The sequence below is a fragment of the Mesocricetus auratus genome, unplaced genomic scaffold, assembly GCF_017639785.1.
Source record: "Mesocricetus auratus isolate SY011 unplaced genomic scaffold, BCM_Maur_2.0 Super-Scaffold_100006, whole genome shotgun sequence".
Taxonomy (NCBI): Eukaryota; Metazoa; Chordata; class Mammalia; order Rodentia; family Cricetidae; genus Mesocricetus; species Mesocricetus auratus.
The window spans coordinates 94,703,298-94,717,314 of NW_024429190.1; the positions used below are offsets into that span (position 1 = coordinate 94,703,298).

A 14,017-nucleotide genomic window follows, 5' to 3' on the forward strand; every position below is an offset into this window, starting at 1 on the left:
AGGTGGTCTGCGACCGGACAAAACAGGGCGCAGGAAAGGGGGCTGCCAAGAGCAAAGATGGCCGCGCCGGCTTCGGAGACCACACCCAAAATGGACGCTGACTGTGACGTTCCCGGCCGCAAATCTCCATTGGTCCGGGTCCCCCAAGCCAAGACCCCGCCTCCCCCACGGCGCCCGCCCTGCCTTCCGTCAGAAGCTGGCTTTTGATTGGCTGCCCGTGCTATTTACCTTTTGTCCGGATGTGGCGTGACGCAGTGAGTCGCGCAGCCGCGGCGGAAGCGGGCAGACGGAGGTCGGGAGCTCTCGGTTTGGCCAGCCCGGAGGGAGGGGAGCCTCGTGGTAGCGGTGACCGGAGCTGAGGTACGGCCCGGCGAGCCCGAGAATCCCAGGCCCGGGGACGGGCTTGGTCACGGCGGGGTGCGGGCCGGCTGCCGCGGGCCGGCGGGCGGGCGGGGAAGGCGGGCCCGGCCCTCGCGGCGCCTCTTCCTGGGCCGGAGACGCGGAGTCAGCCCCTCGGGGACCCGCGCGGCCGTCCTGCTGGCCAGGCTGAGGGTGGCGTGGGGTGGCGCGCGGTCGCGAAGGCTGCGGTGACAGGGAAGGAGCCGGGGGCTCTCGGGCCGGCCGGCCGCGGTTCGTACAAAGCTAGCCCGGGTGCGCGTCTCAGAGGCAGGGCCTCCGTGAAATAAACCCGCGGCAGGTAACCGTCCCGGCCTCTTCCTCCACGCGAGGCCGCTCTCCGCGCCCCGGTCCGCGTCAGCAGGCTGAAGCCTAAGGAAAGCCACTGGGTTGAGATGATGTAATGGCGTGAAAGTCCGCGAAGGGCTCTCGGCTCTTTCTACAAGGTCAGGAGTCTAGAGCTCTGTCCCCTTGTGAGTCCCTGTGGAAGAACCTCGGGTATTTTAAAGCAGACTTTGAAGGCGCTAGTTAAAATTTGTTTTCTCATTGCATTCCTGGACTTTTAAGGTAAATCTTGGGCCGTTTCCGAACCCCACGGCTCTGCTTTGCTCCAATTTTCGTGTATTTACTAGCGGGGTGGGGAGGGGAGGGACGCGAAAGGATAGTTACTTGCCCAAGATTCATCGGAACTCAGTAGCCTGAAATGTGCTTTTAACATTACAAAAACACAACCCTCCACATAATCGGTTATAGTTATGGAGCTAAGACAATTCAATTCAAATAATGTGTTAGGAGAGAGTTGCTTGTTTACTCTGTTGAGGACACCGGAAGGAGTCTTAATAGGGAAACCTGGCTGGACAATTAATGTTTATTTTGATCGAATGTTATGTAGTGGTGGAATAAATTAACTTAATTTGGATGTGTCTGTCGTATTTTAATTTTTGACGTATTTACTAGACATTTACATGTGTAGCTTCTGTTGATACCTTTTTAGTCTTGCACACTTTGACCTCAACTGGTTATTCACCTTGGATGTTTTAGCTGTGCTGAAAAGTTACACAGATTCTTTTAACATTACTCTCATTGAATGATGGTATAAATATCAGTCAACACTACAGTTGTAAAATCTGTCAAAATTATAGTTGTGTTAACATAAAAGCTCGTTCTGTATTGTATATCTGGATTATATGTAGATATATGGTCAAATTATAATTTATATTGGATGACCCATCCCAAACTGGATGTCATGAGTTAAAAGGGGCAAAGGGAGGATTCAACATTAAGAAGTAATGAGGCCACTGTTGTGATTTTTTTTTTCTGCAGAACCTTAATTTGTTATTTCTGTTCTTTGACTCTTCTGTTCCCTTCTCAATTAACTTGTTTTTTCCTCTCTACCTTTCTGACTAGCGTTTCAGATCTGCTTAGTGAACCGGTGTATCACCCACCATGCTGGCTGCAAGGCTCGTGTGTCTCCGGACACTGCCTTCCAGGGTTTTCCAGCCCACTTTCACCAAGGCCTCCCCACTTGTGAAGAATTCCATCACGAAGAATCAATGGCTCTCAACACCCAGCAGGGTAAAGAATGCTTTTTCAGTGTGGGTTTCCACCCCCATCTGGGTGTTTTGTTGGTTAATTAATGGGTTATCTGTGAGAGTGTCTGGTAGTGTGTAGCTTACTCTCTCTTAGTGACTTACTAAATAAAGCAACAGTAAAGTTTCCAGTGAGCTTTCTCCCTATCGATTTACATCACTATCACAAATGAAAGAGGTTCTATACTTTACGTTTCTAGTTTCTGACTCAGAAAACTGAGAGTAAACGTTGGGGAACTGAGTTAGATGGTACAGCAAAAGAATTGTATGTGGGAGCTGTATTCAAATGTTTGAGAATCCAGAGATACTATCAGATGGTTCAGCTTATCAATTAGTTACTAAAGATGGCCTTACAGGTTTTGCTTAGATAAGGCTAAAAATCTGTCCATTCTCTAGAAAGGCCCATTTCCTTTGGCAACAGGCTGTTTCCTGTAGCTGGTCCAAATGGTGATTTCTCCTGCCATATGCTCCCAGGTGCTGAGATTGCAAGCTAATAGATCCATCTTCTAGCATTTCAATGAGTATACCATGGATGTTTTTAAATGTGAAGTAAAGAGGATACAGTAGCTACAAGAGGGTATATTCCCCTTAAAATAACTTCACTAACACTGAAAAAGAACTAGCTAAATGACTGAGTGCTTTCCTATTGTTCATGAGACTTTAGATTCAACCCTCACTACCTGGGGAAAATTGTAGAGTCATTTCAAATATGGAGCACAGGTCAGCCTACATCTAATCTTCATTAACTTTTATACTGACACTGTATTAGTGTAAAAAGGCCTCTGCTTTATTGATATACTGTTGGTCTGAATGGTACATGTCTTTTTTTGTAAATGGCAGGAATATGCTACCAAGACAAGAGTTAGGATTCACCGTGGGAAAACTGGCCAAGGACTGAAAGAGGCAGCTTTTGAACCATCATTGGAAAAAATCTTTAAAAGTAGGTGGAAGTTCAGTATTTAACATGAAGCTGCTACACGTGTTTAAGAAACCCATGAACAGTTTCCTGAAAATACATTCAAACATGCATATGTGTATTTTTTGCAAGAAAGGTTACACATCTATATGGTTGGAAGTTTCTGTCCTGCCCAGTCCTGTAGCCATTCAGTTCCAAATAAACATACAGGGACTTATATTAATTATAAACCTTTGACACTGGCCAGGTGTGTGCCAGTGCCAACAGAGACTAGAAGAGCTCTCATCCCCTGAGACTCAAGTTTTAGGTGACTATATGCCAACTGATGTGGGTGCTGGGAACTGAACTCAGATCCTCTGAAAGAGCAGCAAAAAAGCTCTTAACTACAGAGCCAGATCTGTAGCCCGTAGGAAGGCATTATCTTAATGAAGTCACTTTGATTCATAGTTTGAATTTTAACTTTGAAGATTCTGGAACCAGCCGGTCGTTGGTGGCGCACGCCTTTAATCCCAGCATTCGGGAGGCAGAGGCAGGCGGATCTCTGTGAGTCGAGACCAGCCTGGACTACCAAGCGAGTTCCAGGACAGCCTCCAAAGCCACAAAGAAACCCTGTCTCAAAAATCCAAAAAAAAAAAAAAAACCACCAAAAAAATTCTGGAACCAGATTAATATTCTTCCCTAAACTATTTAAACAAAAGCTCTGCTTCTTAACTTGGAAATGGCACTGTTGGGGAAAGCCCTAATCAGTATCATGGAAAGAATTTCTTTTTGATAGAGTCTTGACCACAGAGAACAAATCATGATTTTTCCAATAATATTCTTAGTGAACAAATTTAAGTTGAAGAGAGTAAGATGTTCTCTATAAGCATCTGCCTGGAAGTTGATAAAATTTTCAGTATTCTAAAGCAAGAACATCTGTCCTTTTTTCGGTTACATAAGCATTAATAGCATTTTTCTTTGTTGATTCTCTAGACTCACCTAAAACTTCACTTGGGTTAATACAAGTGTGGGATCACTGATACTATTTTATTTTTTTAAACATTTATTTATTCATCTGGGATAAGTTCTTGCTGTGTAGACCCTGCTGGTCCTAGACTCATGGTTTTTTGCCTCAATCTCCCAAGTGCTTTAACAGTTATGTATACATTTATACCAAAATACTCCTCTATTCTTTGTAGTGATTATTGTACATTTGTTTCAGGAGTGTCCTTTCCTTCCAGGTCTCCTAATGTTGAAAATTGTCTGTGTACCCCATGAGACTGCTGTAAAGAAGCAGTTAGGATTTGATCCCCTCCTGGGTATTTTGAATGTTTACCCCAGCACTTTGGTTAACATGTGCTGACCCTGCCCTGTGTTTGCTGTGTGCTTGCAGTTGATCAGATGGGAAGGTGGTTTGTTGCTGGAGGAGCAGCTGTTGGTCTTGGAGCGCTGTGCTACTATGGCTTGGGAATGTCTAATGAGATTGGAGCTATCGAAAAGGCTGTGTAAGTAAACTGTTCCCAAACAACCAAAATCCTTCCTTCAAATAAAGGTTCCCATTTTCTTCCCATTCTTGAGTCTCTAGTCACTTTTGGAATGCCTTGTCTGGTTTTCGTTTATGAATATGCATGAATTATATATAGTCTCTTGTTCATTTGTCATATATTTATTCAACCTAAATAAGCATCTTTTACCAAGGTTATATATTCAGAAAAAGAGAAAATATATTGTTTTTTATGTGTATCAAATACATGCTTGTATCATTTAATCTCCAGTAGCTCCAAGATAATTATTTACATCATAGCTGGGTGTAGTGGTACACCTTTGATCCCAACACTTAGGATGCAGGGTCCAGGACAGTCTCCCTATCTTGAAAAATCAAAACCAGTAATAATTATTGTTTCCATCATAATTAAATTGAGAACATTAAAGTGATTTATTATAGTCTTTTGTATCTAACAAATGATTTCATCTGAATTTACAGCCACAAATAAGCTAACCTTGTCGTGTTTCTTACAGAATTTGGCCTCAGTATGTGAAGGATAGAATTCATTCTACTTACATGTACTTATCAGGGAGTATTGGTTTGACAGCTTTGTCTGCCTGGGCAGTAGCCAGAACACCTGCTCTAATGAACTTCATGATGAGAGGCTCTTGGGTGGTAAGTTAGCGATTTGCTATTTTTGTGGGGAAGATGGTGTTGGGTGATTGGTTGGTTTTGTTGCTTTTTGGTGTAAAGATCAAAAGATTTTACGACCAGGCAGTAGTAGAACATATACCTTTAATCCCAGTACTCAAGAGGCAGAGGCAGGCAGATCTCTGTGAGTTCAAAACCAGCTTGGTCTACAGAGCAAGTTCCAGGACAGGCTGCAAAAAAGCCTGGTCTCTAAAAACAAATTAACAAAAATTCATGACGTGGGGCCATTAATATTTCAGTAGTAAAAAAACCTACCTAGAATCTGTAGAACTGTAGGTTTGGTTCTTGATACAGGGGAGATTTCCTAAAATATATATTTTGGGAAAGGAAGAGGACATTAAATGGAAGAGTACTTTATTACTCTTAATCATATATGTTTTAGTCAGATCAAAGGAGTTGAAAACTGAACTTAGGAGCAGATAACAAACAACTTCTATTTTGTACCCACTTGCTAAAAAGTAAATACCTGGTGATGGCAACACTCTCCTTTAATCCCAGCACTTGGGATGCAGAGGTGGGCAAATCTCTGAGTAAGTTCTAGGATAGCCAGGGCTTCAGAGAAACTGTTTCTTAAACAGATGAAGTAAATGCTCAAGCTCCTCGGTGTTAGAGGAGATTAGTTACTGTGGCACTGCTGCCCCTGAGCTCTGCTTTTGTGCATGTGCTCTGTTCAATGGGCATTTCTTCTTATGGTCGTCTTGGCTGTCCTGGAACTCATCTATAGACCAGGCTGGCCTCAAACACATAGAGATCTATCTGCCTCTGCTTCTTGAGTTCTGGGATCAAAGTCATGAGCCACCACTGCCCAGCAAAGTGAATGGATGTTTCTTAAGCACTTGCTGTATGGGTTCTGCTCCTGCTCTGTTGGGGCGGAGATCTAGAGTGCACCATGCAGGATGTGCAATAAGAAATAAAAGTTGAAAGAAGTAAAAAGTCAGCTGAAGGACTTTGTCTCAGGCCATCAGGGCAGTTCTGTGGAAGAGACTTAGTTCTTTCTTATTTCATGTGCAATGTGTTTTGCTTGCATGCTTATATGTTGGATCCGATGGAACCTGAGTTATAGTAAGTGTGCTTCCATGTGGGTGCTGAGTCTTGAACCTGCGTCCACTGGAATAGCTTTCTGAGCCATCACTCTAACTCCTGAGACTTAGTTATGCAGGGTATGGCTACATGTTTTGCTGAAACATTTTGGTTTCAAAAAAGGACAAGTCCAGTACAGCAGAACAAAGGAGAAGAGCTAGGAGCTAGGAAGACCTAATGAGAAAAGCGGTTTACGGTCCCATTCAGAGTGAGATTTCAAGTGAGAGGACATGGTTAGGAAGGATATCTTTGATTTCCAAGCTGAGCAAAGTACCTAACAGAGACCACTGCACAGTCTGGGGTGGCAGAAAATTTGCTTCTGTTTGAATGCTAAGAACTAATGTGGGAGACATAAAGCAGGTATGATCAGCTGTGCCAGTAAGTCTCAGAATGAGGGATTAGAACATCAAATGTGAGTCCAGTAAAGGAAAGAGATATAAATTACATATAATGTAATAATAAACCCAGAATCTATGATATTTCCTACATTGCGTATGCCAAGAGGAGAACGTATGATAATTTAGACATTACATAGTCTAAGGATCATGCTCACTGAAAGGAAAACCATTATAATAATAATACAGCCATTTGAACTCTTAGGACCGTGCTTATTGAGTGAGTCTCCTGACTCTCCTAGCCTAAAGAGAAGTTGGTTTATGGAGCTAAAGAATAAGTGAAGATGAGTTCTCATTAGGAAAGTCAGTTTGAATCAAGCAAATAATTAAAATGATGCTTAGCATAAACACAGCAGTATTCTGAAAGGTTAAAATGTACATAAAAATACAATACCAAAACTGACAAGCTTTTGGTGAGAATGTGACCTCTGCAGCAAAATGTTGCTCTCTTCTGCTACTAAGAATAGTTAAGAGAAGTAGTTGAGAGAGCTAGGTAGATGTTATAGAAAGGAGGGTGGAGCCATTTGGAGGTGATACAGATAGGCAGGAAAGCACAGTTCTTCTCAAGTGCCTTTGAAACAGTAATGATATCTGCCACTTTTGGGCAAAGTGCCTACTAGAAGAATTTCTGAGATAAGCTTAATGGGTGTCTCACATCTAGAGGTCAGAGGACAGCTTTATGGAAATTATTCTCCTTTCCACATCTGTGGATTCTGAGGATAGAACTCTGGTCCTCAGCTTATATTTGGTGCTCAGTAAGTAGCTTACCTGCTGCTGATCCATCTCACTGGCTTGCCAGGGTGTTTTTTGTTTGTGTGTTTGTTTTTTATTGTTGTTGTTGTTTTTTGAGACAGGGTCTTCCTATCAGCCCTGACTGTTCTAGAACTCATTTTGTAGACAGGGCTGGCACTGGCTTTCTTGAGACAGGGTCTATCTATTTTGCCCCGGCTGTCCTAGAACTTAGTTTGTAGACTTGGCAGGCCTTGAATTAAGAGATCCACCTGACTGTGCCTCCCAAGTGCTGGAATTAAAGGTGTGTACCACCATGCATTCTTAAAGGCACAGAGGACACAATTAGGGAAACAAAACTTGGGAGCATTTATTCAATTCTGTCTGTTTAGTATCACTAAAATGTAGATTATGGAAAGGTTAAAAGCAGAAATGAGAGTTTTTTTAAAGAAAAATATACAATTGAAATAAACAACTAGAAATTTTCATGAACAAAGGATACATGGAACAGTTTGTAGTAATTACTTCTCTATTAGAAAACAATGAGGTAGAATCCAGTATGTTTTTTAGCATTGGTTTTTCTTATTCTGCACAAAAACAGCTGATTCATTTTCCTATGCTTTACATCAGGTTGAAAGTTATCTCTGTGGCAGTAGAGGGCACTCTTGCTAATGTGTTCTTACTAAAGCTGAAATGACCAGAAACTAGAGAAAACAGGATTCAGTTTCTTATTCTTTATAGTCGTACTTGACTGTGGGCTTCTACTTTAAGGGCCTGTTTGGCTTTTTAATGTGTCTTCCAGACAATTGGTGCAACCTTTGCAGCCATGATTGGAGCTGGAATGCTGGTACAATCAATACCCTATGATCAGAGCCCAGGCCCTAAGCATCTGGCTTGGATGCTTCATTCTGGTATGTACTATTTCAATTTCTTATTAAACCGCCTCGAATATTATTCACTTTCCTGTTATTTGTTCGTTTTTTTGAGACAAGGTCTACATTTGCATGCCAGACTGGCCTACAACTTGCTGTCTTCCTACTTCAGTTTCTTAAAACATCTCACTTAAATATTGGCCTTTTTGAATGTCTCTTCAGTTGGTAAGCCTCATTTTTAGAAACCAGTTTTCATATAGTCATTGTTGGTACAGTTGCCAGGCCTTTGCTTTAAAGGTATTGGTATTGAAGGTTGGTATTAAGATAGCTCTGAGGTTATGTTATGAGATAAACTATGTATAGGAAAAGAGGGAGAGGCCACTAAGGTGCTCAGCAGATAAAGGCAATTGCTGTACAAGCCTGGTAAGCTGTACTCATGCCCGGGGGCCCCCACATAAAGATAGAAGAGAACTAACTTTACAGAGTAGCCCTCTGACCTCCACAGCATGGCATGGCATAGGCATATACACACATACTATGTACACATGCTTATACAATAGTAATTTAAAACAAGAGCCAGATCAGGTGATTCAATACTCAGGCGGCTGAGTCAGGGAGATTACAGGTTTAAAGACAGGAGAGGCACTTCCTCAAAAGGTATGTAACTCAGTGGTATTAGGTTTGCTGCACAAGGCCCTGGCTTGCTCCCCAGGACGTGAAAACCAAAGGAAGCAACTATGTTACTTCTCTGTTGAAATAATTTCATATCAGTTTGAGGGGTTCCACTGATGTTTGGTGATTGGCTGTAACATGTTCCTGTAATATTTGTTTTGGTTTTTTGTTTTTGTTTGTTTTGTGGGGTTTTTTGTTTAGTTTTTTGGGGGTTGTTTTGGGGAGGTTGGTTGCTTATCCTTCCCCTCCCCCCCCAAGACAAGGCCTCACAGTATAGCACTGGCTGTCCTGGAACTCACTATGTAAATGAAACTGGCTTCAAACTCGGAGATCTGCCTGCCTCTGCCTCCCAAGTGCTGGGATTACAGGTGTGCATCACCACCATCTGGCTCTGAGGTTTCTTTTTATGGACTGAAATGAGACTGCTCCTATTAAGTGAGGCAGATCCATTGAGTGCCTGGGAAACCTCTACATTTCCAAGTTTCATCACACACTTTCTTTCAGTTTATTTTCTTCCCTTTGGGCATCAGTAGGTTTCACCTTCAGCTCTTTGTTTGGCATTGTATCAGTTCTGTCTTATGTAATTGTGAAATCTATTGGTGGTCTCTGATTGAAATAGTGACCTACACAGACTCTTAAAAAATTACTAAAAATGCAGGCTACTGTTTGTATTTTGAATTGTGACCCAATGGTGATGTGATAAAGAATTTGTATAACCACAGATACTGACTTATAATTTGGATGGTAGGGTAGAACTACCCAAATGTGAAATTTACTGTACCAACATTGTTTGATATAAGGTGCAGTGTTAAGATAACCTTCACAGTGACATTTTCTCTTTTGGTCATTTGGTAGATCTCTAACATGACCTTGCTCTTTTCCCAGGTGTGATGGGTGCAGTGGTGGCTCCCCTGACGATCTTAGGGGGGCCTCTTCTCCTGAGAGCTGCATGGTACACCGCTGGCATCGTAGGAGGCCTCTCTACTGTGGCCATGTGCGCACCCAGTGAGAAGTTTCTGAACATGGGAGCGCCCCTGGGAGTGGGCCTGGGTCTTGTCCTTGTGTCTTCAGTAGGTAAGCTGCTATGCTTTGAAGGGTTCGGGTATCCTGAAGCATTAAGATTTAGTTTTAAAAATTGTTTAAAAGATAGGCTAATTTGGTGGGGTTTGATTATTTGACATCATAAAATATTGGCTTATGGTTAAGTATTCATTTTATTAAATATCTCCAAAATGATCAAGCTGACTTGGAAATTGTTCTAATGTTGGCAAGTAACTAACCCATTGGAGGAATGACAGTCTATGAGATTGTATAAGCACCTACTCAAATATCAGATATACCAAGGTAGCTTAAATAATGAAAGCTATAAGTCCAGTCGCAAGAAAGCCCATATCTATATAAATGCATTCTATGTTTTCCCCTCGTTTCAGGGTCTATGTTTCTTCCCCCTACCACAGTGGCTGGTGCCACTCTGTACTCAGTGGCAGTATATGGTGGATTAGTTCTTTTCAGTATGTTCCTTCTGTATGATACTCAGAAAGTAATCAAACGTGCAGAAATAACACCAATGTATGGCGTTCAAAAGTATGATCCCATCAATGCGTAAGTAAACCTTCCTGTTTCTGCTGAATTACATGGGCACGGCTATTTGTTTCCATCTGTGTTAGTTTCACAGGGTAACACTATAGCAAAGGACCATAAGATAGGTGGCCTTAAATTTATTCTCTTCAGACAAGGCATGGGAGACAGAGGCAGGCAGATCTCTTGAGTTTGAGGCCAGGCTGGTCTACAGAGTGAGTTCCAAGACAGCTAAGGCTGTTAAACAGAGAAACCTTGTCTCGAAATACAGCACAGTGGGGAACTTTGAAGGCCCTGAGTGAGAATATGTCCTCTATCTCTCAGCTGCTCTATCACTGCTGGTAATCCTTGACTAGTAGATGCCCACCTTCATCTTCATCTGCCATTGTCCCTGTGGTGCATGTCTGTTTTTTTCTCTTGTTGTTTTAAGATTTATTTACTTTTTATTTTATATGCATCTGTGTTTTGTCTGCATGTGTGCCTATAAGGCTGCCATCCCTGGAACTGGAGTTAGACAGTTGTGAGCTGTAATGAGGGTGCTGGGAATAGAAAAGCAGTTCTTAACTGCTGAGCCATCATCTCTCCAGCCCTGTTTGTCTTGAAGATTATATTTCCAAATCTCAGCACACAGTACTGAGACTTCCATCAGGTTAAATTTTGCTAAGTTGGAGTATAGTTTTGGCTCTTTACTTAGAAAACTGATTCCATTGCTGCTGTGTGTAACATTTAGAGGTCAGTTACAAACACTCTGTGTTGGAATGCATGTAATTAACTAGAGTGTTTAAGGAAGGGAAACTAGTTTGGAAAACATTTATCCTTGTGTTTGTTTTAGAGACACTCAACTCTAGTTGACATTCAGTAATATAAAATAAAATAGTGTTTTCACTTTTCTTGGATTCTGCCTAGAGCTTCAAAGTGTCTCTCACATTTTTAGTAATGCTTTCCTTTACCTAAAAATAAAATCATGTAATAGCTTTTTAAAACGTTGGTTGCTATAACACTTGGAGTTTTATAGCAGCTTTCTTAAAGAGGATGAAATGGATATATTCTATTTGAAAATGCCAGACTGTCTTGCAAGTTTTTTAAAGGTATGTTTTTTTTAATTTGTTTTGGTTATGCCATTGTCTGACACCCAGCTTTGATACTCATAGCAGGATGTCAAAGAATACATAATCCTTTTAAAAAAGTGTGTTCTGCATTTAAAAGATGATTCTACCAGAAGGAAAACTGAGCATCATCTGGTTTAGGACTCTAGCTGACATTTAAACATTATATTTTTAGTTTCCGTGTAGTAACACTAGGAATAATGAGTATTATTTTCTAAATAATCTTTTCTAAATTTTCTTTCCTAGGATGTTGGGAATCTACATGGATACATTAAATATATTTATGCGAGTTGCGACTATGCTAGCAACTGGAAGCAACAGAAAGAAGTGAAGTGGCGGCTTGTGATGTCTCTGCTTACTGATGCTCGCTTGCTTTTAGGAGCAGACAGTCATTACAATGTGCACTAGCAAAACTCCTTTGAGGTTTAGGAAGATAACCTGTCACCATGTTTAAATGTTCAGTAATGTGACCCTTCAGGCTTGCCTTTTCTTTTAGAGAATAAATTCAGTAGATGTCTTCCAAATAAGCACATACATTTTCAACTGTCATGTTTGAGTAATTTAAAAATACTTTGGTGAATGTGAACTAAAAATTGTTACAAGATTTCAAGTATTTTTTTTAATTTATAGGGTAAGTAAAATATAGCAAATTTGTGTGTACATATTTTGTGTAACTTGCAGAATATCTAAGGTCGTGAGTGACATGGAGGTTTTGGTATAGAATCAGGGAGAAGTAAAAAGTCACTTGCAGTCATGTTTTGAAAGCTTAGGACAGCATCGATTGTTGTGAGCCAATGAGAGACGACTGAGATGTGGAAACACCACTGTTGCTGGTCTGACACAGGTGTTTCTCCCTGTGCTTATCAGTGGCCTCCTGGTTGCTCATTGTTGGGATATCCTGCATTGTTAGTGTTAACCCTATAGAGACCCTGGTGGAATTATGTATATGTGAATTTTACTGTGAAGTCTTCTAAGACAAAGGCCCTTAAAACTGTGCTCACTATAATGTACTTCAAAGCACGAGATTTGCTTTCAAATATACAGTGTATTTGTAGTTGCGGAGGTGTGTTGGGCATTTTCTCAGTGTCTAATTGAAAGCATGCTTGCTTTTCTCATCACAACTTTGACAGCTGTCAGAAAAACCTCCTTGTGGCTTATGCTAAGATTAGGAGCCTTTTTTCTATGTTCCTCTCAGGTTAAGCATGAACAAGCAAAGCAGACTTAGTTGATTTGGGGGAATATTTGACTGAAAAACAACAGAGAGGTGCTTCGTTACTCTCCCTTAGCACGTTCTCTCTGTGTACTTACATTTGTAAGGTTTTGATACAGATCACTTTGGGGGGGGGCACACCAGTGAAGTCTGAATATATACACAGTTGCTATTTTTGAGAAATATTTATTACAGTAATCCAGAAATAACTAGTTTAATCATTTTAAAGTACACAGAATGCTTATTTCTAAAATAAAAATTCTAGCCAGATGGTGAGTGCTGTACATTTTTCTCCCTGAAACATCCATCTTACTGGAGTCTTGAGCAAGAAAGCAACATGGACATTTGCTTTGAAGTACATACTGCAGTCTGATAAGATGGCACTTGTGGCTGGATAGCCATCCTCTATTTGGATCTCAACTCTGTTCACTGATTTCTTCTATGAACCTGGACAAATTACCTAATTTCCCCACACCCAATTTCCTCATCTGTAAGATGGAGACATCTACCCTGTGGGGTTAAGGCAAAACTCAGAAATGGTTGGGTGTCAGTAATTTTAGCTGTTGCTGCTGGGGTTTTTTTGTTTGTTTTGTTTTGTTTTTTCCCTTAAGTTAAAAGAAAAAATGCCTAATTTCTGTAGATTCAAGTCTCCATGAAGTTTCACTGTCATTTTAAGTTGAAATCTTTATTTGATTCTTTTGAGACAGGGTTTCTCTGTTTAACAGCCCTGGCTGCCTAGAACTTGCTTTGTAGATCAGGCTGACCTTGAACTCACTGAGATCAGCCTGCCTCTGCCTCTAACTCTGAGTGCTAGGATTAAAAGCATGCACTGACACCACCTCCCAGACTTGAATTGAAATAGTAAACGACCTATAGTTTTCAGTTGCAGTTTAGAGCACAAAGTTTCATCCTTCGTTTTATATGGTTACTCACAAAACAACAGCATGACTTCAACAGGGGTGTCAGGTAGAAATTGGTAAGATCAGGGGTTCTTTTACATATATGGGTGCACATACCATGGTGTCCTGTGAGTATGTGATAATCAGGACAACTTGAAGGGTTCCCACCATGTGGGTGGCAAGGCAGCTCAGGTCATTAGGCTCAGCAGCAGTACCTTTTACCCACTGAGCTATTTTGCCTGCTGCTGGTGGTTTTATTTTAATGAGATATTTTATAGCAATTTCATTGCTGAAACAATAAAGACTATAAAATGAGTTATATTAAATGTGGTGTTAGGCAGTAGATCTGAAGTGATAAAGGAAAGACCTGGGTCCTTGGATCTTAATATATCCTGGGTG

General features: G+C 41.2%; 1 protein-coding gene across 1 annotated transcript; it reads left to right on the forward strand.

Moving 5' to 3' along the window:
- The first annotated feature begins 240 nt into the window (after positions 1 to 240).
- On the forward strand, positions 241 to 12,989 carry Ghitm (growth hormone inducible transmembrane protein). The gene is made up of 9 exons (XM_005077611.4): positions 241 to 360; positions 1,804 to 1,971; positions 2,826 to 2,925; positions 4,274 to 4,385; positions 4,900 to 5,041; positions 8,084 to 8,192; positions 9,711 to 9,899; positions 10,256 to 10,427; positions 11,756 to 12,989. The coding sequence occupies exons 2-9, from the start codon at positions 1,843 to 1,845 to the stop codon at positions 11,838 to 11,840; spliced, it is 1,038 nt and encodes a 345-aa protein (XP_005077668.2). The 5' UTR covers positions 241 to 360; positions 1,804 to 1,842; the 3' UTR covers positions 11,841 to 12,989.
- Positions 12,990 to 14,017: the final 1,028 nt, after the last annotated feature.